We start from the raw sequence: 25,154 nt of genomic DNA, 5'->3' as shown, positions 1-25,154 counted from the left end.
TAACCTGGGGGGAGAGGTAGATACGCTGGAGGGTAGGGATAAGGTCCAGAGTTGTTTAGACAAATTAGAGGATTGGACCAAAAGAAATCTGATGAGGTTCAACAAGGACAAGTGCAGAGTCCTGCACTTAGGACGAAAGAATCTGATGCACTGCTACAGGCTGGGGACCGACTGGCTAAGTGGCAGTTCTGCAGAAAAGGACCAGGGGATTATAGTGGACAAGCAGCTGGATACGAGTCAACAGTGTGCCCTTGTTGCCAAGAAGGCCAATGGCATATTGGGCTGCATTAATAGGAGCATTGCCAGCAGATCGAGGGAAGTGATTATTCTCCTCTATTCAGCACTGGTGAGGCCACATCTGTAGTATTGCATCCAATTTTGGGGCCTCTACTACGGAAAGGATGTGGACAAATTGGGGAGAGTCCAGCGGAGGGCAACAAAAAAGATTAGGGGGTTGGGGCACATGACTTATGAGGCGAGGCGGAGGGAACTGGGCTTATTTAGTCTGTAGAAGAGAAGGGGTGGGGGGGAATTTGATAGCAGCCTTCAACTACTTGAAGGGGCTTTCCAAAGAGGACAGAGCTAGGCTGTTCTCAGTGGTGGCAGATGACAGAACAAGGAGCAGTGGCCTCAAATTGCAGTGGGGGAGATCTAGGTTGGATATTAGGAAAAACTATTTCACTAGGAGGGTGGTGAAACACTGGAATGGGTTACCTAGGGAGGTGGTCGAATCTCCATCCTTAGAAGTTGTTAAGGCCCGGCTTGACAAAGCCCTGGCTGGGATGATTTAGTTGGTGTTGGTCCTGCTTTGAGCAGGGGGTTGGACTAGATGACCTCCTGAGGTCTCTTCCAACCTTAATCTTCTATGATTCTATGCAAATTCCTCAATTCAGACAGACCTGCCTGCTGTGTAGTATAGGAAATTGTACCCCGGGATGGGCTGCATCTGTCTCAAGAATCTTTTGGATGGAATGCCTCCCAGGGGTATGGAGTCGTGGCTGTACAGACTGTGGTGGAAAGTTGGTGCTGGCAGCAGTAGGAGCGATATTTAGGAAGAGAAATAACAAATAGCGCCTTTTTCAATTTTTAACTTAACTGCTGCTTTCTGCATTTGGATGGATGAAGAGATTTTTGACAAGTTAAAAGATCAGATTGTGTTGTGTTGGTGAGTGCAGGCATTGGTAATTCGTCCCAAGCCCCCTCGTCTCGAGTTCTGGGTGGGTCTTCGTATCTCCTGTGACTTCTGCTCCTCCAAGGGTAACTGCGTCTGCTTCTTGGCTCTTTGGCTGCTCCTTATGGATAAGGACAGAGGTCAGACTCGAGACAGAGTGACATAGTTGTACAAATCAGTAAGGATGGAGAGGCCCAGCCTGCTGCCTAGTGGATGGGATGGGATCATGTCACTCCTTTCCAGAGCGTTTCTTTCTAGAGGGGCAGGGGAAGGGATCCTTTTACTCCCATGTTTACTCTCTCCTGATCTCCCATGGGCTTGTGTCATGGTGACCTTCCCTCCAGCTCTAGAGAGTGGGATACAACTCCCACGAGAGCCTGTTAGTGCTTCTCTCAGCACTGCTCAGGGGATGTCTCTGGAGCTCTCACTTAGGAACAGACCATGCTGAACTTGTAGTTTTCAGCACAGTGAGAGAATGCTCTCATACTGCAGAGCCCTGTTCCCATGGGGCTGGGTCCATCCTCCCAGGGGAGCTGATCATTTACAGCAGCCTGGGTGGTTGAGATTAGCATGTTAGCTCTAGCAGGGCAATGCAAACATTTCAGCATTCACCTGGTACAATGTAGGTTTGAAAACTGCATTTTACTGGGCTCCCTTCCAGAAATGTGCCTATTTCCTTTCAAGGATGAGACGTTACACTGACGCCTCTGGCTGGGTACTGGCCAGTCGCCACAGGGATCAGGAAGGAATCCTGCCCCCACTCCAGATAGAGCACTGCACAATAGCCAGGGGCAGCATATGTTTAGGAAGCCACAAGTCTAGGTCACAGCTAGGGACTGGATACCCATCTAAAAGGGGTGTGACAAAGTTCCTCCTCTATCTTGGTGGGTCCTGCGCTTATTGGCGGATTTTCTTGCCTCAGAAATTCACCATGTGGGTTGGGGAACAGCCCAGAGACCTTCCCCTCTGGGAGAATCCACAGTCCAGGTCAATTGGGAGGTTTAGGGGGAACCTGGGTTCCAGCCCAGGGCCCTGTGGACTGCAGCTGTCTATAGTGCCTCCTGTAACAGCTGCATGACAGCTACAACTCCCTGGGCTACTTCCCATTGGCCTCCTCCCAACACTTTCCTTATTCTTCCTCCTGGTGTCTGATAACGCTTGTGCTGCACTGCCACACCTCTTGCTCCCAGCTCCTCACACTCACACCACAAACTGAAGTGAGCTCCTTTTAAACCCCAGGTGCCCTGATTAGCCTGCCTTAATTTATTCTAGAAGCTTCTTCTTAATTGGCTCCAGGTGTCCTAATTAGCCTGCCTGCCTTAACTGGTTCTAGCAGGTTCCTGATTACTCTAGTGCAGCCCTTTTCTCTGGTCAGTCAGGGAACAGAAAACTACTCATCCAGTGACCAGTATATTTGCCCTCTACCAGACTCCTGTACCCCACTGGTCTGGGTCTGTCACAGGGGCCAGTGGCCTGACCCATGATAATGAATATTGTGACCTCCCAGTAAAGCTGATCAGTCCTGCCAGGTGCCAGATGAGTGTAATTTACACACCAAGGAGCCAGATAGAGAAGCAAGTTGAAGTAGGATGGAGGCTTTTCTTTGTCCCCTCCCACATGCGTGAATTACACCAGCTGAGTCCCCTTGGAGCCAGCTCTGACATACTGTTCAGGTCCCACTGTGAGTCTGTGTCAGTCTCGGGGAACCTAGAGATGGCACAGTGTACCTTCGGGACTCCATCTGCATTTGGGCCTCGGCCTTGGTCTCTCTCAGGGTATATTTGCCCAGCCCACGGCAGCGAGCTCGCAGCCTGGGCCAATAGAGGTGGTCTGGTGGGACTCATGCTAGTGCCCTGACAATGGCTGTGTAGACAGCGCTTTGAAGTTGCGACTTAGGCTGGGGCTTGAACTCTGAAGCCTGGGGAGGGGGCTGGGCTCCCAAACTCAGCCCCCACTCGAGCTGTAACTAAAGTGCTGTCTGTCTACACAGCTATTTAGAGTGCTAGCGTGAGCCCCACTATTGTCCTGGGCTGGGAGGCTCCCTGCCGTGGGCTGTGGAGCTATATCCTCTGGGCAGCTGCTGACACTCAAGTCAGATTTATATAGAACTGAGTCTGGGGTGATTTCCTGGGGGCAGTTGCCATGTATCAAGGTGCCATCCTGCGGCATCCTTTACCTCTGGGGTCTCTGCTTCCTCTGTATCCCCACCCATCCCCTGGCCTGTGAATCCCAGGCAGGAAGGTGCATGTTGAGAGATGCACTATTAGCAAGTAGAGGCAAAACACCTGCCCCAGGAGGACCTTCCTGCTTCATGACTGTCCCATTCTGGGGGGCAGTCCAGACCAGTGAGCCCTGTACCTTGGAGTGGAATTTAAAGATGGAAGAGGCCCCTGGGGGGGTCAGCACAGGAACCCACCTGCCTAGCATTCAAGTCACTGTGAATGTTAGCACTGGAAGCACCCCCAAATGTGCTTTGGGAATGGGCAGAGCTGTGAGTGTGGCATGAGCATGGGGTGGGGAAGAGGACCTCTGCACTCCTGCTGTACTGTCTGGGGCAGGGAGGAGTGGAACACCTGCCTTTGGTTTCCAAGTGAACAGGAAGAGTTAGCAGCTCCTCGAGCCCTTTGCCAGCTAAGGTGGGCAGCATGCTCTGGGGCCGTGGGAAGGTAGGTGGGGAAGGGTGAATCAGGGAGAGTGGAGGCAACAGCCCAGAGGACGTTGCGTGAGGATGGCTGATGCACAGCAGCTCCGTGGCACAGGGATTGAAAGGGAACACAGCCGCTCCCTTCAGCTGGCAGACGAGACGCACTCTGGCCACTGAACAAATGCAGCTGGAGTTGCTCTGGGAGTTCTGTGGTGCCCTGTGTGACTGCATTTAAATGCCTGGAAAACGGGAGCCTTCCCCCTGCTGCTACTGCTTGGGTCAGTTGGTTTCTGACCCCAGCGCTCATCACTGGGTTTGTGTTACTTTTCTTTCAGGAATTTTCGGAAGCATTTGCGCATGGTGGGGAGCCGCCGGGTGAAAGCGCAACGTGAGTAAGAAGCCACAAGGCATGGCCGGGAGATGGGAGGCAGAGGGTTAATGCTGATGGGACATGAGGCTGGAGAACGGTGCTGAGGAACCAGACTCCTCTGTAATTAGTCATTGTTTTGCTGTCTGTTGTAAGTGGAGGGCTGGAAAGCACCCGGCACAGGTGCTGAGATGAGGTTTTCCTCCCTCACACTGCTGTGTGTAGAGAAGAGGCCAGCTGGTCCCCCAAGCCTCCATACACACCAATGTATGACACTGGCCTTTAACCGTGTGATGTGACATAGCATAGCATAGCAGGCAGCGTGGCGTGACGTGACGTAGACCCCTTCCCCTCATTGGGTAGGAGTCCCAGCATGCAGAGTCTCACGTTGTTGTCAGGGCCATGCAGGAGCAGTCAGGAAGGGGTCCCCAGCTCTGTGTGGGATACAGGTGCAGGTGACTTCTGTACTCACTAATGCTAGAGATGGGTACATAAGAGGGCTGCACTGCACTACAGGGTTAGACTCCCCCATTAAGTCGCTCTGAGAGAGATGCAGCGCGTAATGAGGGCTGCCAGGCTTCTCACTGCTTCATGGGGCACAGCTACAAACCTGGGAGGCTTTGTGTTTTCACAGGGCTGAGCTGTCCCTTTCGCACCTCTCTCCTCCCATTCTGCTCACCGCTCCCCACCCCCCACCTGCTGCCCTCACCTCCTGCCTGCCTGAATTTAAGCTAAGAGGAAAACCCAACTCTGCCACTGTAGTGTGACTAGTGGGCTCTGAGCTGGGGAGCATGACAGTTTGCGCTTAAATAAAGAGAGTTATATCCATGGGGCCTGAAAGGTGACTGTAAGGGCTACAGACAGGGTGGCAGACATATGGGCCAGGACCCTGTCCTGCGGCCAGCAGTTCCCTCTGTAATTACCAAGGCAATCTGATTTGCAGCTCAGAAGTTGGGCACAGACCCCTGTCCCCTTCTTTCACCCTCCTCTTTCCTAGTAGTGGCCATTTGTACGCACCATGGCTGTGGGGGCCTATGAATCCCCAGACTCAGAAGGAGTTGTTTTCCAGCTTCCTTCCCCTATCCCTTCTGCCGGTGCTGAGCCCTGTGATACCTTCTCTCTGCCTCTCCCCTACCACTGAGCCCAGTAGCACTGGGCCCGCGGAGGAGGCTGCTTTCCTACCAACCCTCCCAGCTGTTGCCACTACTGAGCCCAGGTTCCGGAAATCGCTGCTTCTTTCGCTGTCTCCAAGAACAGGACCCAGAGGGAGAACCCCTCATGGGGAGGTGTGAGATGGGTAGGGGTGGAGTAGGAAAAGAGATGTGAGGAAAATGACCAAGTGGGCCATGTATGGAAGGGAGGAGGTGAGGGCCAGAGAGAGGCAAAGGTGGGGACCCTCATGAAAGGTGACGGGTATTAGGGACTGGTGAGCTAGTCAGCAGCAGAGGGGAACATTGAACAACACTTGGGGAAGTAGTGCCCTTTGCAGTCACACTGCCACATTTTTCTCTTGCCAGTGAACCGTTTACTTCTGGCCCCCAAGCCCTATCAGCAAGGGCAGCTCACCCCTCAGCCCAGCACGTGTGTGACACCCCTGCATGGCCTGGTCCAGTTTGCTCCTGGGGGCTTGTCCAGGGAGGCCATTGCCATTGGGGTAAGAATCGAGTGTGCTGCACACAGTCATCCAGGATTTACTAAGCTCTCAATAGCTGAGCTCCCCTTCAGGCAGGTGACACCGGTTGTGCTCCCACTTGGTGCTGTCGTGCTGCTGGTCAAGGCCTGCCAAGAATGAACCACCACTCCTAGGAGAGGGGTGTGTCTTCCCAATATGACCCTTCCCCTCCTTTTGTACACACTGTGGGCACGTCTAACTGCACTCCCAGCGAGTGATTGCCACTTGAGCTAGCTATAATCTAGCTTTTACCAGAGGAGTGAAGCTACAGCAACATGTGCTTCGGTGTGGGCTCTACGAGACTGTCCAAGCCCCACGGGAAATTACCTAGGGTCCAGTCTGCGCTGATGCGGCTTCACTGCCTTGGCACCTGAGCTAGCTAGATTAAAGCTAGTCTGGGTGTGTCACATCAAACTGCAGTCACGCCCCCTGATAGCAGTCTAGACAATTCCTTTGACAAGTAATGTAATAATTAACAGTGGTGACATTTGAAGTGGCATTACTGGTATCCAAGTTAGCCCCCTTTGAAATGGATTGGGAACAACTCATCTCAGAACTATTGTTTCAGGCTCTCTGCAGACTCAGGCAGACAACATTGCGGATAACACTCAGGTCATGTTTTCAAGAGAGATGTTTTTAAAATGAAAGCTGAGGCTGTAATACAACTGCGAGGCTTATATGTGTCCCTCTACCTCCCAGCTAGTCCTTTACATCTCCCCCAAAGGTGCCCCCACATCTTGGGAAACACCCCAACAAATAATAAGGATCTTCTCATACTCTCATAGTGCATGTGCATGGAGATGTTGGAACTATAATTAATAAATTCAAGTTTGAGCAATAATGTTTAGGGGCAGATTACCAAATTCCTCTTCCGTGTCTCACTCACCAGCACACACTTGTGTGCAGAAATTGACACCTGTATCCCATCATGCATAGGCTGGGCACTTGTTTGTCACATGGGATGGACTCATGTTTGTCACATGGAAGAACAAATATGCAAGCGTGTTTGTGATCTTTAGCTTTGATGGAACCCTGCTGGGCGTTTTGGTTTTTGCTGGCAGAGCAGTGGTGGCTTTGGAGTCTGTTAATGTCCCGGTTTGGTTTTATCCTAGCATTTGGTGAGCGGCGAGAGAGAAGCTTCAGCAGGTCCTGGAGCGACCCAACTCCCATCAAAGCTGATTCCTTCCATGACTCTCGAGAAAGTGAGTTCTGAGACCTTTGAGCTTCTTCCCATGGCCAAAGCTGCCAACCAAGGCATTGATTGGAATCTCATAGGAGTGAACTGTCCATCCTTCTAGTCCCCTGTGATTGCTTCCTTTCATTAGAGCAAAGTAGTTAACACTCCGCATATGCACATGTAGCCTTACCTCTGGTGCTCTTTAGTTGCAGAATGAATGCCCATCAAAGTGTGGCCCATAGGCTTGTCACTACTTCCTGTGTTCCATGAGGGCTAACCACTGCACTGCACTGCCATGTTCACACACATCAGCATTCCAGGGGTTAATCGATCGCAGTGAAGCAGGCTGGCACACATGAGGGCCAAACACCTAGTGCCTACCTATCCCAGGCTGGCAGGAACTCGGGGCACAGGAGAGGTGGCCCTTGAGATGTGTCTTTTGGTTAACAGCTCTGCAGGTGGCACAATCTGGATTTAAAGTTTCCCAGCAGAGACGGTCTACTGGGGGGACCTGGTCTCCCATGGCCCTGCAGAGGTTTCACATAGGTAACCCCGCCCACACTGTGTTAAACGCCCTGCATAGGGGATCAGATGCTTGGGTGCAGACGTCCCCCAGGGATTTTTAGTGCCCTCTCTCTGCCTTTATAATGGGGCTGTTGTTTTGTCTCAGCATGTTAGAAATAGTCCAGTGAAACCACTGCAAGCCCCTGGATTCCTATAGATCACTGACATATTCCAGGGTAGGGAAGTTATTCTCATGGTCGGGTAGGCCTGGGCCTTCCTGTTCTAGGGGTGGATCATATTGTTTAATCATTAAACTAATAAGCAAGGAACCAACTCCCCAAAGCCAGAGGGCATTGTGGGAGAGGGTGGGTGGGAAAAGTGTTAGAAGGACCAGGTTCAAAACATGACCTGATTGTTCCCAGGCAGTCTGAATTCTGCCCCTTCCCCAGCCATCTTAGCGACTAATGGAAAGGGAGCGTTTCAGAAGGGGTATGTTCTCCTCTGCACCTGTCACTGACCCTCTGGCTCCCACAGGCCTAGCACTGGGGGCTTGGCTCTCTTGCCTGGGGAGGTTTAGGTTGGATATTAGGAAAAACTTTTTCACTAGAAGGATGGTGAAGCACTGGAATGGGTTACCTAGGGAGGTGGTGGAATCTCCTTCCTTAGAGGTTTTTAAGGTCAGGCTTGACAAAGCCCTGGCTGGGATGATTTAGTTGGTGTTGGTCCTGCTTTGAGCAGGGGGTTGGACTAGATGACCTCCTGAGGTCCCTTCCAACCCTGATATTCTATCGCTTAACAGTGCCTGAGTTGCTGGCTTCAGGAACCATTCTTAGCCTGTAGTGTGTTGTTGTTTTATTTTGATTTCGAAGTATGTTTTCCCCAAGGAGCATCAAACAGCATGAGGCAGTGATTTATGGGAGCAGATTGAGGCCTGCTGGGTTTTTCTGGGACAGCTGCTGAGTGACTTTAGAGGGCTGCACCATTACAGTTTGGCAGGTCCTAAAAGTCCGATGAGTTTCTTTGACCTGCAAAGAAACTCTGAATCCTGGGGTGCCACGTTGCCACAACCTGCTGCGACACGCCAGTTCAAACGCCATTGTTTCTTGAACCGCAGGATTCCAGCTCAGTCTGGGTAGCATGTGGAGCTGAATCTAGCACTGACTGAGTAACTCCGGAGTGACTGAATGCAGCGCAACACTTCTGTGCCCCAGGGAGCGCTGCCATCAAATTGCCTCTAAAATAAGGGAGCTCTGTGCATTAGTGCTCTTTCTTAGGGTATGTCAGCACTGCAGTCAAGGTGTGGGATTGTAGCATGTGTAGACAGACCCACACTCGCTTTCATCGAGCTAGCTCGGGTTCCTAGAGCCGTGAAGTTGCAGCAGCATGGACACCATCATGGGCTAGTTACCCGAGTCATCCCCCAGGGCCCTAGGAGAGGCCCAGGCTGTTGCGGCTTCACTGCTATGTTTAGTCCTGCTAGCTGCATTCAGGCCAGCGTGGCTCTGCCTATGTGTGTTGCAGTCAGCCCCCCAGTTGCAGCACTGGCACACCCTATCGTTATCTGCCTGGTTAAACGGCCCAAAGGTTAGGGGTGAAGCTCTGAACCCTTTGGAATGGTCCCTGTGCTGACTCTTGTCACTTTGGGAATGAAGGTTGTAAGTCATGATACATTGAACAAGTTATTCACCCTGCCAACAGGATGGGGTGGAGAAGGCAAGAAGCCCTATGGCCTGGTGCCTGGTGTAATGCTTCTATCCTGCTGTTGTCTGGCAGGCCATGATCTTCAGGACTACTGCTGTGCTCTGGATGATGACTTTGACTTGAACTGGGAAACAGAGAAGGAACTTGAAGCTATGGCATGTGATGGAGATGACTTTATTCCACCCAAAATAATGGTGAGGGCTGTTCCCACCCTCCCTTGCCCATGCACCTCATTCATCTTTTCACAGTTGCTGATTAGGTATTCATGGAAGAAGGGCAGAACCTTCAGATCTCTCTTGGGGCTACTAGGGGGTAAGGGAGGACGCCATTTGTGATGAGGCATAGAAAGGAAATTACCCAGCTTGGTTCTCAGATCCTAGGGGGAGTGTGCAGGGCTGGCAGTTAGAAACACCCTCCCTTCCTCATTTGACTTGTACACTGCAGCTCCACGATGCCGTTTGTGCACTTTAACCTGTTCTTATAGGCTAGGCCCTTCAGCCTTCCCTCCTTTACTCCTGTTCTCGCTGGTCTGGTTTAGTGTCCTTACGTAGGGTCAAATCCTGACGTCCTTCCTTAGCCCTCACTCAGGCAAACAACCATTGACTGAGCAAAAACTGAGTACAGAACTCTGAGTTTGACCTCTACTCAAGTGGTTAGTTGGGCAGCAGAACCATTAGGGCATTGCTGATGCTACATCTGAATGGGCCAACTAGCATGCCATTGGGTTGCTAATATAGAGGATAGTGGTGGTGAGGTTGTCTTTTCCTTATACTCCTCCATTTTATTCTTTCCCTGGCATCCCCCCACCAAGGCAGATTTTTTTTCCTAGTGCAAGGGATGGGGGTGTCAGGGTAAGACATCTCCCCCTAGATTTATGGAAATATGGGGCCCAATCCTCCTTTAACTTACTGTCTGGGTCTAGATGAAGAGGGACTTGACTTGTGTCAGCAGAGCCACGATGGGGTGTACCCCCACTGAGCTTTGTCACTGGGCTGATGCTCCAGGCACTTCCTTAGTTAACATTTCACTGGTGCAGCTGACTAGCCTCCCTCAGTGCTGATGATGGCTGGCTTGCTGAGCTGTTCCCTTGCTACAGCCTGAATGCAAAAGGACAGGCTGGGACTAGAGAGGGTTTCTTAGTATGGCTGATGAAGTGAGCAGGCAAGGAGCCCAGGGGCTAGAGGGGGCCTAGCAGAGGAGTGGCCAAGATATTCTTACTGAGCAGGCTTTCACTTGAGTTACCAGCAGGGGGAGGAATCCCAGCTTTCCCCAGATACCAGTTATGAATTTTGGCTTAACATCCTAGTTGATGCCATGTCAGGAGGGTGCCTTTAAGCAAAGGACCTTGCTGCAATCACAACCATATTACATAATGTGTTTGGGGTCTTAGGCCATACCACTGTTTTCTATACATGGAGGGACTAGCTGAGCCCAGGGTCCCCGCTATTTGCTTTCTACAGTGCAGAGAGAAAATAGAAATAGCCTCTTTTAGCAGCTTATTTCTGACCTGAAAGAAGAAATATTTGCATCCAGGGGCATTATGGAGACTTCTTATGGAATGAGGATGCAGACAACATCACTCCCAGTGTACAGTGCCTGCCCACAGTCCCTTTGTGTCTCTGCTCCTGACCCATTTCTATTTCTCATTTCCGTTCCTAGCTTATTTCTTCCAAGGTCCCCAAAGCGGAGTACATCCCAACGATTATCCGCAGGGATGACCCCTCCATCATCCCCATTCTCTACGTGAGTAGCCTAGCTCTTTGCATGTTCATTGGGTACTGGAACGTTGGGTTGGCTCATAAGTGGAAATGAGTTTAGTGATTGTATCCTAGTCCCTAGATGGCATCAGAATGCCTCAGAAAAACCATTGCACAACTGAGCAAAGCTGGCAAATACCTGCTCAAGAGAGGCACAGTATTTTGGCAGCAGACATATTAGGTCAGGATTCAGGTTTATTGGCAGAGCTCTGTGGGGTGTCCAGGACTGGAATAGTGGGGTGGCTGCAGGACACTATCAGAAGCATGTGTCTAGGGACCTGGGACTGGAGTAACAAGGGGGCTATCAGCTGGGACTGAGGAACATCGTCCATGCTGTGTGACACCAGGAGTTGAATAGAGTCCAGGTTGCAGGTCAGGACTGAGGCACATTAGCAGAGCTCTGTGTGTTGGAAGGCTCCACAGTTCTTTGCTGCATTTGACCCATTCCTAGACCGTTCAGGACTCCACATATCTCTGCAGTGGACCTCAGCCCTGGGCTTACTCAACACATTTCCCTATTCAACACACAAACAATGTGCAGTATTTACTTTTTGAAGTCCACCTACTTAATGTAACTTACAAAGTTTATGTTTATAGTCACACATGGGTCTTAACATAAGGGCAATGATGCTTGTGATGTTGACTGAGACCACCAGTTGGTTTAATTGAATCCCAATTTATGTGCTTACCTAGTGTAGCATTGTTCTCTGTTGCATGAGGAGATCTCTTTAAATGATGAGTATCTAGTAGCACCTAGGTTCGAAATATCCTTTCTGTTCGGTTCCAGGATCATGAACACGCCACCTTTGAAGATATTCTAGGTACGTGAGTGTTATTTTCTTTGTCTTTTCCCCCATTCAGAGTTTCACGTGAGCAGTAACAGGGAGCTCTCCAGTGCATGGGGGATTTCATTGTAATCCAGTGTTCTGTTGTATCCAGCCTCCATTGGGAAAAACTATGGATTCCTGACTCCCAAAGTTCTAAAGTCCAGGGCCTGTTTTGAAATCAGTGGGACCTGTGGGTGTTCAGTGCCTCTGAAAGTCAGGCCCATGATGTCTTACAGAATAAACACAAATGAGAGATAGTGAAAATCTCTGTAGAAGAGCCAGTGTTTCACCTTCTGTGTGGCTCACGTGTCTTTCCGTCACTGTTTTCTGCAGAGGAAATAGAGAAGAAGCTTAACATTTATCGGAAAGGCTGCAAGATTTGGAAGATGCTGATTTTCTGCCAGGTACGTGATCGGCATTGGGGCCCTTGGCACTTTGTTAAAAGCCAATATTTTCTGCAGGAACAAATTAACTCCAGAAAACAATATTCCAAAGCCAGCCTGCAGCAGGCTTTTATTAAAGCAATCACATCTATTCAATTCCCATTTCTCATTTGTTGACCTCTGAGCATCCTCAGCTTGCTGTGATGGCAGCAAAGGACATTTGGCTTAGTGCAGCAAATGCAGGTTTGGCAGCTTTTCAACAGCTTTCTAGCAAATCCATGCAATCTGACTTCAGCAGGAAACTCACAGACAAAGGGGCAGGGATTTGGAGCTTGATAGTTATTGATTACTTTCATAAAGCATCCTGCAGTATGCGTTAATACAGGAACATAGGAACTTCTATGGATGAGGCCAGGCTTCCCGTCCCTGCCAATGGCCACCACCAGACTGTGCTGTGAGCAGTTATGGAGTGACTTGCCCAAAGAGAGGTTTTTGCTGAGTCTTCTCATGCCCTGGAGCAGGAATGTTGCAATCCAACCAAACTTTTGAGATTTTTGTTTTTAATTCTTCGTGGAATAACTATGGATTTTCTCACAATCCATATAAATGTTGAATCCTTGTGTCTCCTACAATTAGAGTAATGATGGTTTTCCATGCCTCTGTTTGCCTATCATTTCCCTACCCCACACCATCAGAGATCCTTAAAGCAGCAATACCAATACCAGTCAGTGATTCAATGACTTTATCATTTTTGTGTAGGCTGTACTTGCTTACTAGATAGATTCATAGATTCCAAGGCTAGAAGGGACCATTGTGATAATCTAGTCTGATCTCCTGTGTAACACAGGCCAGAGAACCTCCCCAAAAGATCTTTTAGAGAAACAGCCAATCTTGATTTAAAAATTGCCAGTGATGGAGAATCCAACTCAACCCTTGATAAATTGTTCCAATGGTTAATTACTCTCACTGTTAAAAATTTAGGCCTTATTTCCAGTCTGAATTTGTCTGGCTTCAACTTCCAGCCATTGGCTCATGTTACACCTTTGTCTGCTAGATTGAAGAGCCCATTATCAAATATTTGTTCCCCATGTAGATATTTACAGACTGATCAAGTCATCCGTGAACCTTCTCTTTGTTAAGCTAAATAGATTGAGCTCCCTGAGTCTATCACTCTAAGGCAGGTTTTCTAATCCTTTCATCATTCTCCTGGCTCCTCTCTGACCTCTCTCCAATTTATCAACATCCTTCTTGATAGGAAATATCCCTGAATGTTCAGATAAAGTTTCCAAGTGAGATGAATTTCTTGGTCTCCCTTATTATTCTCCAATCTTCATACTTACACTGGGAAGATTTTAATCCAGAAATGTTATTGAGTCCTTCAAGAGCAGAGTTGGCTAAATAGTTAAAGAAAAACCCGAACTCTGATTATAAATATGTGCATGAATAAAGTGCAGAGTTCAGTTTGCTATGATCTGTGGGGGCATCCTGTTTACTATTCAAAAGTATAGGGGTGGCTACTGGGGGAAATGTTTTATATATTTTAAAACTTTCAAGAATTTAAGTGTTAAGGCTATTTGGCTGAAAATTCATACTGGGAACTGCATCTGTTGCCATTCACTATTCTCCTGTCTCAGCCGTTTGAGTCATCCAGTCAGGAAGAAGAAACAATACCATGTGATTTAGGCAACCAATCACTCCGCATGCATAGCAAAGAGGTAATATTCTAAGCGAACAGTTTGTGGACAACCTGAAAGCTGAAAATTATTCAGCAACTCCTAATGTAGCAGCCGTGCTCCCAGAATCCAGGGGTGGTTCTCACATGAGACAGCAGCTGAAAACGGGACTAAGTTCACACTAAATTCAGGGCAGGGTTCTGTGCAGCCATGCTGCAGGTTCACAGTGGGGAAGCAGTGGCCATAAGGAGCCTTCCCCCCCTGCATGTGGCCGTGTAAGAGCTGAGCAGAGCTGTAGCCCCGGCACTGTCTGGAGCACAAGGATGGCTCTCTCATGGCTCCCCTAGGGATATCTCGTGCTCCAGAGAGGAGGGGTGTAATGTAGGCTGAGCCAGGGCTCCATTCCCAGCTGGCTGGCTGATCATCTACAGGGAGAGATCTGGGGGTCCCTCACTAAGGCAGACTGCCTCCAATGCTGCTCCTGGGCAGATTGTGCCAAATCCTGAAGCCTTTGCTGAGTTTTCACTCAGTTGTTACTCAAGAAAATGTCAAAGGGAGTTTTTCCTGAGTAAGGGCTGAGTGAAAACTTATTTGTTACATGGATACAGGTGCCCTTTGAATTCTTCAGCACCATACGGTCAGAATACTGCACATCCGTGAGCCACACAGCTAGCCCTGACCACTATATTTGCCAGTCAGTTAACCAACATCTCTGAGGCTAAGATCCCACCTAAGGTGAGAAGTGGAGGCCAGGGTAGTTTATCCATCTGCCTGGAGCAAAGTCAACCTGCTTTGTGATTTTTAGTGTCACTCACAGACTGGAGAGTGTCAGCTCTGTCCCCTCCAGTGCTTCTCAAACAGTCCCACAGGAGCCTAGTGACTAGAGATGGGAAAAGCCAGTCCATTTCTCTGAGGCCAGGGCAATGTGGTGTGCTACCTTCTCTCTCTCTCTCTCTTCTCCTTGCAGGGAGGTCCTGGCCACTTATATTTGTTGAAGAATAAAGTTGCCACCTTTGCCAAAGTGGAGAAGGAGGAAGATATGATCCTGTGAGTCGCTTTGTTATTTCCCAACCCTGGGTGCCCTTTCTCTGGTCTATTTAATGTAGATGGGGGGTGGGTAGGCTAAAGTTTTATTCCTATATTCATTGTGACAATCCAGTCTGACCTCCCGCGTAATACGGGCCAGAAAACTGCCCTGCATTCATTCATGTTTGAAGTAGCACAGAGCTTTTAGAGAAACACCCCTTCTTGAATTAAACATGGCCAGTGATGGAGATCGATCATGATCCTTGGGAAATGGTTCCGATGGCTAATTCTCCTCACGATTGTAATGTGCATCCTAGTTCCAGTCTGGATTCGTCCGGCTTCAGCTTCCAGCCATTGGATCTTGTTACCCCCTTGTCTGCTAGACTGAAGAGCCCATTAGCAAATCTCACCAAGTCAGCCCTTAACCTTCTCTTTGTTAAGCAGACTAGCTTGAGCTCCTCGAGTCTCTTGCTTTGTCTACTGGGGTTCTCTATCTGGGCCTTTACTCACTACAACTGCTTTCGGCTGCTTTATTGCCCTCAGCATTCACCGATGCTACATTGTCTTTTTTAAAATGTGAGTGCTGGTAATATCATGCAGCACAATTGTCAGGGGCAATTGGGACAAGGGGAGAAAAGAGGAAATCAGAAGGGAAAAGATTAAAGGAAAGTGTATTTAAAACCCTGGCAACTATGAAGATGTAAAATTTAAAAGGTTTGGGACCAGTATTAAGGGGAGAGGAGTTCAACTGTGCTGCCCTGCTTGGCAGAGGTGAGTGGTCAAAGAATTATTCTGTGGGGGGAAATGCAATACTTGCAGCAAGTATTATTCACAACAATCAACTGGCCAAGCTCTGCTTTGGGAGCTCACCACTGTGCCATTCTGGAAGAGCATCAACAACCCACCACATGTGAGTGCAGATGCCCTGTGCTGCTTCAGACAGGTTCAATCCACCTTACAGGCATGGAACAGGTGAGGCAGGGGGATTTCCATGGAAAATCTTGCAAATGAGCTCAGGGAGAGAGGCTTGTGTCTCCTCCAGGGTGGTCCCACTTTGTCTCCCTGGACAGCATGTGTCCAATGCCAGGGTGCCTGACTCTGCAGAGGGGGTGGATTTTAAATGGTAATTTTGTTTCCTCATATTACTTCCAGCTTCTGGAAGCGGCTGAGCCGATTGATGAGCAAAATCAACCCTGAGCCAAATGTCATTCACATCATGGGCTGCTACGTTCTGGGAAACCCCAATGGGGAGAAGGTAGGCGGCCCTGGGCCATGGCCAGAAGCTCTCTATGGGCAGGTCAGCTGGTGTGGCACAGAGTTGGGATATTTGATTAAAGGGCCTTCCCCTCTAATATTGAGGGGCATGTTGTCTTTTTCCCAGCCACTCTTCTCTAAGGATTTGCCTGCTTTGCAGACATGTGCTGCACATCCCACCTCATGAAGAGAGTAGCTCGGCTGGTGTGTGTCTTTGAAAGGATAAGCCACCCTGTGGGCCATACAGTAGATAGGCAGGAAGGGACTGTTCAGTTTGGCCTGTGAGTGCCTTTCAGGAAAAGTGAAGAATGGGAACATAAGACTCTTCCTTGCAGCCGTAGACAAAGATCAGAGAATCATAGAAATGTTGGGCTGGAAGGGATCCCGAGACATCATCAGGTCCAGCCCCTGTGCTGAGGCAGGACCAAATAAACCCAGCCCATCCCTGACAGGGGTTTGTCCAATGTGTTCTTAAAAACCTCTAGTGGCAGGCATTCCACAACCTCCCTGGGAAGCCTATTCCAGTGCTTAACTAGCCTTCTAGACAGAAAGTTTTCCCTAATAACTAACCTTGCTGAAATCTCCCTTGCTGCAGATTAGGCCCATTACTTCTTGTCTTACCTTTAGTGGATGTGGAAAACAATTAATCCCTCTCCTCCTTATAACAACGCTTAACATATTTGAAGAGGGTTGTCAGGTCCCCCCTCAGTCTTCTTTTCTCAAGACTAAACATGACCATAGGCCAGGTGCCCAGAACTGGACACAGTACTCCAGCTGAGACCTCACCCATGCTGAGTGGGACAGTTACCTCCCATGGCTTACGGACAACACGCCTGCTAATACACCCAAGAATATTAGCTCTTTTCCCAAGTGCATCACATTGGTGGCTCATACTCAGTTTGTGATCCACTATAACCCACACATCCTTTTCAGCAGTGCTACTGTCTAGTGAGGTTTTTCCACCGTTTGTCCCTACCAATAACCAAAAGGGCTGATCGGGTTAGCCTGGGATATTCAAAGGGAACTAGGGTCAATGTGAGTTGGGCACCTAACTCCCTTAGGTCCCTTTGAAAATCACAGCCGTACTCAGCTACCCCGTATAGGCAGGATTCTTCCAGTGGTTGTGTGCGCTGGCTCCTATTGTCCAGCACAGGAGCTGTGAGCTGCTGGGGCATGGGTGGAGCAGGACCTTGCCTAGTGGTTGTGGTGACAGCTCAGCATAATAGTGAGCATAGATCCAGGAGTCACCTACCAGTCGGAGGGTGACACCAGAGTCAGGGGCGAGAAGCCAAGCCAAAGGTCAGGGCAAGGCGTAGACTGGAGTGGACAGGAATCAGGTTGGAAGCAGAGGCTGGAGCAAGAGCAAGAGAAGGAAGTGGAAGCCTGCACAGCTGCAGCATGGCATGCTTTGAGCAGCCACTCTGCTGCTGCCACTGCAAGGCTCAAGTAGCAGGCTGCTGGCTCCCTGCCCGATCAGGAGGCATGGCCATTTAGAGACTCACTGCGCTTGCTGGGTGGCCTAGCGACCAGGCTGGGAGCCAGCTGTTCTCCTGACGGGGCTGACCCAAAGGTTTGAGTCTGACTGCTCTGAAGAGTGCTGAGTTCTCTCGTTCCCCATTGCCCTGTGCCTGCCCATCAGTTATTTAATTTGAAGCACCGGGGTGCTTCTTTTGAGTCAGCTACTAACTTTTAAATCTTGTCTCATTTCAGCTATTTCAGAATCTGAAAAACCTAATGAATCCTTATAGAGTTGTCTTTGAGTCACCACTGGAACTTTCAGCTCAAGGTAATTTCTTCTGCTATAAATGTGAGGGTGAGCTTCTCCAGCATCACTGCCTCCTCCATGGGCCTCTTTCACAAAGAAGCACTCTTCAACTTCCGGAAGCCCTGCCCCAAAAAGCCAAGTCGCTGAAACCTTCCCCGGTTTGTAATGACTTTATCATTGATTTGTATGGTGGATTCCTCCTGGTCCGGCTTTTCCCCTTTCATATTTCCTCCCCTTTTTGCCTTTCAATTGCACCTATCATTGTGTTTGTAGCTGGAGAGTGCTCTCCAAAGCTAATGCAGATCACCAAAAAGGGCCTGTAACAGGAGCTGAGCTAATAATTGATGTTTTGGTTTGATGGCAGTTCCAAACAATTGAAAAAAAAATTCAGTTCGGGTTGAATCGAATCTGAAATTTTCAAAATTTTTGGTGACTCAAAAGCAGTCCATTTCAGGTCTGTGCCAAAGCAGGGACTTGAACCTTGAGCTCCTACATGAGGTAAGTGCCCTAGCACTGGGCTTAAGGGGTGGAAAAGTTGCACCTCTTCCTCTGGCTGGTTTGTGACTGACTGAAGCTTTGTGTCAAATTTGCAAATAGTTTCAAGTCAACAGAAACTGCATTTTTTTGTCAAATAAACTTTTCTTTAAAAAAATGTTGCCCAGTTCTACGTGGAACTAATACTGACCCTTCTGGGCAGAGGTAACTTAGGAGATTCGGTAAGTTACCAGAGCATGCTGAGCTCAATAGGAGAGAAGCACATGCACATCTGGGAGAAGAATCTTTTCCTTAATGATGCATGTGAGTATTTCTCCTCCAGAGGATGCTAAACAACAGCACTAGTTCTGAACAGACTTTCCATGCTAACAGGAGAGCTGAGTGTGAACCATCTTTTCATAGTCTCTTCTTGTCTGTAGTTTGAAAGACTTTAGAGGCTATAGACACCTTTTCTTTCCTTGTATGGTTGATATCTGGCTTGTGGCTTCTATCCACCTGCTGTTTGGTAGATTTTCACAGTTTAAACAGTCATAAATACAAGGGATGCATTGTTGGCCTTGCTGAAGTTATCCACTGTGGTTTGCCATTGCCAAAATCATAGTGATTAAGACCAGAAGGGACCATCAAATCATCCAATTTACCATGTGGTACTGTGTCCACATATTTTAGATCTATTTATTTGTATTACTGTAGCACAGAGGAATCTAGGCACTGTACAAATACAGAACAAAAAGACAGTCCCTCCCTCAAAGACCTTACAATCTGCAAGAAGCTGAACACCCTCATTCTGTTTGACCTTAACAAGATCATCCTCAACTCCCACTGACTTGAGTTGAGGGTCCTCAGCATTTGCCAGGAGGGGCCCTGCATTTTCAAAGTGCATGCCTAAGATCCACAACAAAACCATGCAGTGGCGCATGGCCTTGTGCAGAGAGTTAATTGTATCAATTCAACAGAAAAGATTGTGCTTTCTGCAAACAATACATGTTGTAGGTGGTGCCCAGCAGAGCAGTTCTTGGCTCTGCAGGAGAGCAGGGCTTGAGACTGCATTGCAGTTTTTTCATCTCGATAAATCTAGGACACATAACGTAACCACTTTAACCCCTGGCTACCCATCATGCAGACATCTCAAACTGACCTTAATCAGCTGTGAAAGAGAAAAGTCCTTCCCTCTGTTTTGCTTTTTAGAATCTAGGATTGTTTGTTTTTCTTATGCTTTGTGGGGGTTTGGGTTTTGTGAAGCTACACTGGCCACCTCCATTGCTGGATTTCTGTAAAGTGACTGTCCTAGTGAAATACTTCAGTCAAGCAGGTGCAAAAAGGATTCACACCAGTAGCGAAACCACCCAAGTCTACATTTTCCCCCAAAGTGTTCTGCTGAACTTTTCACTTTGGCAAAAGAGAGATCTGGGTAGTTAAAGTGATCTTTTGCCTTACCAAACTCACTGCAGCCATGGAGATTGGAGATCTCATAAGCATGAAGGAGAGGAGCCTTTGTTACTGTCTGACAGGTCTGACTGTACCTTCTTTTGGTCCATAACTTTCCTACAGGCCAGTGGCGTGTTCCCTGCTGTCATTCTAGCTAGTGTCTCCCAGAGCTGGAGTGAGTTGTACTGTGACTCTCAGCACCCACTGATTATCACCTTTGCTGGTAGTTTGTGCAGAGAGGCCAAGAACAGAATGGGACATGGAGACAGAGCTGTATCTCACCTTCTGGGTGCGGGTGGGCGCACACTGGCAGGCTGTTAGGAGGGGAGCCCGTCTTGCTGTTGCCTGGGCTCTCCAATGTTGAGTATGAATAATATGATCACCCATTTTGGGGGTTGTCAAGGCAACACCTTTTATGGTTACTTTCAGATGGGGCATGTGATGCCCTGAGTGAGTGACAGCTGTCAGCAATGTCCCTACATGAGACTCACAGACAGACTCTCCTGTGCGCATCCATGAAACAGGGAGAATCAATCTTTTTGGCTGCTGCAGGCTGCTTGGTCTCTGCTCCGCCCAATGCATCACTGGGGTAATCTGTGCTTTGTTTTGGTTCTCATCCTAGGGAAGCAAATGATTGAAACTTACTTTGACTTCCGTCTTTACCGCCTCTGGAAGACTCGCCAGCATTCCAAACTGTTGGATTACGATGACATTTTATGAGCTGGAGAAGCCATTGCATGAGGAGAGTGATCACCAGTATCTCACAAGTCATGCTTGTGGCAGAGACGTTTTTCATTGGCACGGGGAGCCCTGCAGGAGGCAGCAGTGCTGAAGGGATGGAAGGAAGGGCTGTCCGGACGAAAGGCTTTTGGGTAAAGACAGAGGCTTGAAGGGGAATGGTGTGACTCCGCAGACACTGCCCGCAGAGCCTTTGTCTCTCAGAGGGAGCTGTGTCAAATGGGAAATTTCCTTGCAGGACTGAGCTGTTTCAGGTCATGATGGGCCAGAATCAATTCCAGGTCCTTTTAAAGACATTTAAAGCTCAGGTTTTCTTATAAAAAAGTAAAACAAATAATCCTTGCACTATAGTAAAGCAGTGACTTGAAGCCCAGAGCGGGAAGGGCATTGTACTGATGGGCGCTCCCCAGCAGCGATCTTTGCTGTGCTAGGGATGTTGGAAGGCAAGGAACGCCATACTTAATCCTGCAAGCTTTGACCGGCAAAGTTCAGCAACCTAATGTCAATACACATTGAAATACAGAATTAGAGTTTAACGTATTTTGGTTTAATAGAAAATAAGTGCAATTTTTATACACAGAGGGGAAAACCCTCCCAATATTTAATTAGTTACAAATAACACATCAGTAATCAATAGATGAGGTATTTTTTAGTCTGCTTGAAAATATATTCGAGATCGTAATATATCTTCTGTAGACCTATTTAATCACCAGCAATATGATTTTAATGTTACTTAGCAGACCCTGCATGTCTGCTGCATTGATCAGTCCTGTTTGGTTTTGGTTTTATTTTTAATTTCAGAGTAGCTGTGTTACACTAATTGTATGTGTTCTTATGAATGTATTTTGCACCTCCAGTTAGACACAACTTTGTTACTTTATCTTTGCTACTTGCAAAACTGTATGGTTTTAGTTTTGCTGAAAGTTTAGATAAGTTTAGATTAGAAATACAGTACATGACTGAGTGGAATCTTGGTCAATTTCATTAAGATATAACAATGAAGTAGAAATTAATAGCCATGTTAATTGTTCACTCAGTATATTGCTACATTTTAGAAAGATGAGCTCTTCTTGCAGACTGCAGGATGGAACAGAAGTTTATTTGAGAATGAGAAATCCTCCGAGGAGGTTTAGGTGTTTGAATTAATAGAATGAAATACTTCTTGACGTAAGTAGCATTGGTTAGTAGCATTTTGAATCTTTCCCACATTCATCTAGTTGCTAGTTTTTTCCAGCAATCTATTGAGCCGTTTGTAGTTCTCAGCTTTCCCTTCCAAATCCTCTTTGTCTGAGACAAACAGCTTATATAGCTCTCATTTGTGAGCAGCTATGGTTTTCGAATCTGGATTTGTGCTGAATATCTTTAAGATATTCCATAGTATATCCTTACTTTTTTTTAGTCTTCTAGTCTCCTGAATGTCTAGGGGCTAAATATTACTGTAGTCTGCACAGGTCACCCTGGCCATTTGGGGCGATTATACCCTTTCTCTTTCAGAGAGGTAAAATATACAGGAGAATAACCATGGAGGGTTAGTTTGGGCTCCTGATGTGTTCATTTGTAAAAGTACCTGGCTGTGCAGTGCAGAAAAAAAATATGTATAAACCTTCTTTTGAATCATAAAAAAAAAGATTAGTTCTGATCTGTGGAAAATCCCCTTTCTCTTTCCTGCCCCATGTGGTGTTGTAATACTAGGGAGCAGGCCACCTGCTAAAACTGCTGACCCATGTACATTAATGACCTTTTATGTCAAATTTTTATGAAATAATCCACGTACAGTTAGTAGTGGGGGAGAGGGAGAGCCCGTTTCCGATCATTAGAAATCACCATGCCGAAGCAAATAGTTCATCAATAGCTGTTTGCGAATGACATGGCCCCAGCTTTCGAGAAAGGTGAGCACGTTGCTCTGCTTCTCCAGGCAGCCATCAGGATGCTCTGCTAGCTGCTGGTCATTGGGGGCGCAATTCTTTTTCTAGTTGATTTATGCTCAGATTTTCAGACTAAAAGGATTCTTGGCATCACTACGGTGGCTTTGGAAGAAAATGTCATTGCACATTTTTTTAAAGCTATATGTCACTGAACTAGCATTTGGCATGTGATCACCTCTCTGCTACATCAGGAGGAGGTGTGAGTTGGATATTCTACGACAGCCTAGAAATGAAATGACAGTGACAGCATTAAGATGTTGACACAAAAACGCATCCATATTTGATTCTGTCACTTTCCAGTTTGCTTTCGTGATTTGGGTTGTTGCTTACAATGTTAAGTGAAGAATGATAAACTGCTCTCTGATCTCAAGTAAAGCCCCACTTCAGTGAATGTGATAGCATAAATGTAGCATTGTGAAAATACTATGTCACTCGGAAAGGGCCTTTAATATATACACTTTGGTAATTTATCTGTATAACTATTGTATATCTATTATGATTGAGCTCTTCTAGAACTAGAGTTGCAGTAGAAAGGTAGACTGTACAGTTGCATAACCTATCCTATACGGAGATGTGAGTTTGAATGACTATTTCAGACTGTTTTACTGGTCCAATTGACTGTATAGTGTAGTATATTGAAAATAATGAATGCATTTCTCTCTTTTCCAAAGATCTATCCCATGTAGTTTTATATTATTATGACATGAGCAGATTCTTGTATTTGCAGTGATCATTTGACTAAAGGGATGAAAAAATGTTCTAAAAGCTATAATTGGGAGGACAGTATGGGGATTTTATACCTCCTGCCTATCAACTATTTAAAGCCTTTTGTGCTAATATCACTTTGCAAGTTAATTTTGAAAGGAAGAAATTGTGTTTTCATCCCCTTCTAGCTGGCTGATCCTTTAGAATGCCTGATGGAACAGGAAGGAGTCAGCAGGGTGTAGGATGAAGAAAAACTTTGTAGCTATTTAGGCCTTAGAGGAAAACACATAGAATGTGACATCTTCCATTGGAACCAACCTGTCAGCAGTTACACACAATGGGGCCTGCATTCATCAGTCAGTATATCATATGCACACAAGGTGAAATCCATCCTATGCAGAGGGGCAGCCTCAGTTCTATGCATCACTTCAAGCCCACCTAAGCTCTATGGAATGGGCTTTGGGTAGTGCATAGGCCTTGTACTGTCATGCTCTGTTGTGTACTCATTACGGCATGATGAGATACCAGAGGTACGTTTACTGACTGATGTGCACATCCTATAGTGTGTCATTGCACCTATAAAATGGTTCTTTTCAGTTTAAAATTTTTTTTTAGCTATAAAGCTGTATTAAGCCATGCAATCTGTTCCCCAAATTAGTCCCCCCTCTAACAGTACTCTTATTTATAATTGCTATTTGAAACTTTTAGTGGAGCCCACTTCTAATAAATGTAGTGCAACTCTGTTTATAGTGGTTTCAGAGTAGCAGCTGTGTTAGTCTGTATCTGCAAAAAGAATTAGGAGTATTTGTGGCACCTTAGAGACTAACACATTTATTTGAGCATAAGCTTTCGTGGGCTACAGCCCACTTCATCGGATGTATAGAATGGAACATATAGTGAGGAGATATATAAATACATACAGAACATGAAAAGGTGGAAGTAGCCAGACCAACTCTAAGAGGCTAATTAATTAGGATGAGCTATTGTCAGCAGGAGGAAAAAAAACTTTTGTAGTGATAATCAAGACGGCCCATTTTAGACAGTTTGGCAAGAAGGTGTGAGGATACTTAACATGGGGAAATAGATTCAATGTGTGTAATAGCTCAGCCATTCCCAGTCTCTATTTAACCCTAAATTGATAGTATTTAGTTTGCATATTAATTAAAGTTCAGCAGTTTCTCGTTGGAGTCTGTTTTTGAAGCTTTTCTGTTGCAAAATTGCCACCTTTAAGTCTGTTACTGAGTGACCAGGGAGGTTGAAGTGTTCTCCTACTGGTTTTTGAATGTTATGATTCCTGATGTCAGATTTGTGTCCTTTTATTCTTTTGCGTAGAGACTATCTGGTTTGGCCAATGTACATGGCAGAGGGGCATTGCTGGCACATGATGGCATATATCACATTGGTAGATGTGCAGGTGAACGAGCCCCTGATGGTGTGACTGATGTGATTAGGTCCTATGATGGTGTCATTTGAATAGATACGTGGACAGAGTTGATAGTGGAATCAGGTGAAAGTCCCTAATTGCTTAGCTACTTTTCATTTGGCTTTCAGTCCTTAAGAGCCTTGTCTACAGTGAGCTTTTTGTTAAGATTTCCCACCATTATGCTACAGCAGGTCAGCTCCACCAAAGGGAGTGCGCTACTATAGACCCAAACACAGGTATTTTAACACCTGTTTTGACTAAACCTGCTGTGATCAGGGGCTGGATGAAACAATGGTAAAATGCCAGCATCCAGGTTATTCTGGCCCTTGTTCTGTTGCTAGCACAGTGGAAATGCACCTGGGCTAGGGCAGTGGTTGGAAATTTTAACAAAGATCACATGGTAGACCCATGGTAAACTGGGGAGACTCATGGTAGACACAGTTTATTGAGAACCATCACTCCACTCTAGTGAGTTTGAGTGCATGCAACAGTTATCAGTTCCCATGTAAATGTTCAGTA

General features: G+C 47.2%; 1 protein-coding gene across 6 annotated transcripts in view; it reads left to right on the top strand.

Moving 5' to 3' along the window:
* NSMF (NMDA receptor synaptonuclear signaling and neuronal migration factor) overlaps positions 1–24,034 on the top strand; it is a 71,511-nt gene extending 47,477 nt beyond the window's left edge. For all 6 annotated transcript variants that reach the window (XM_034793680.1, XM_034793679.1, XM_034793678.1 and 3 more), the window contains 10 exons: positions 4,151–4,203; positions 6,967–7,056; positions 9,309–9,430; positions 10,896–10,979; positions 11,781–11,814; positions 12,154–12,224; positions 14,844–14,923; positions 16,055–16,157; positions 17,867–17,942; positions 20,467–24,034. In XM_034793680.1, coding sequence (XP_034649571.1) covers positions 4,151–4,203; positions 6,967–7,056; positions 9,309–9,430; positions 10,896–10,979; positions 11,781–11,814; positions 12,154–12,224; positions 14,844–14,923; positions 16,055–16,157; positions 17,867–17,942; positions 20,467–20,564 — 811 coding nt within the window. In that variant the 3' untranslated portion in view covers positions 20,565–24,034. The remainder of the gene's footprint in view (positions 1–4,150; positions 4,204–6,966; positions 7,057–9,308; positions 9,431–10,895; positions 10,980–11,780; positions 11,815–12,153; positions 12,225–14,843; positions 14,924–16,054; positions 16,158–17,866; positions 17,943–20,466) is intronic.
* Positions 24,035–25,154: the final 1,120 nt, after the last annotated feature.

Source organism: Trachemys scripta, chromosome 17 (genome assembly GCF_013100865.1).
Source record: "Trachemys scripta elegans isolate TJP31775 chromosome 17, CAS_Tse_1.0, whole genome shotgun sequence".
Taxonomy (NCBI): domain Eukaryota; kingdom Metazoa; phylum Chordata; order Testudines; family Emydidae; genus Trachemys; species Trachemys scripta.
This window is presented reverse-complemented; position numbering and strand designations above follow the sequence as displayed.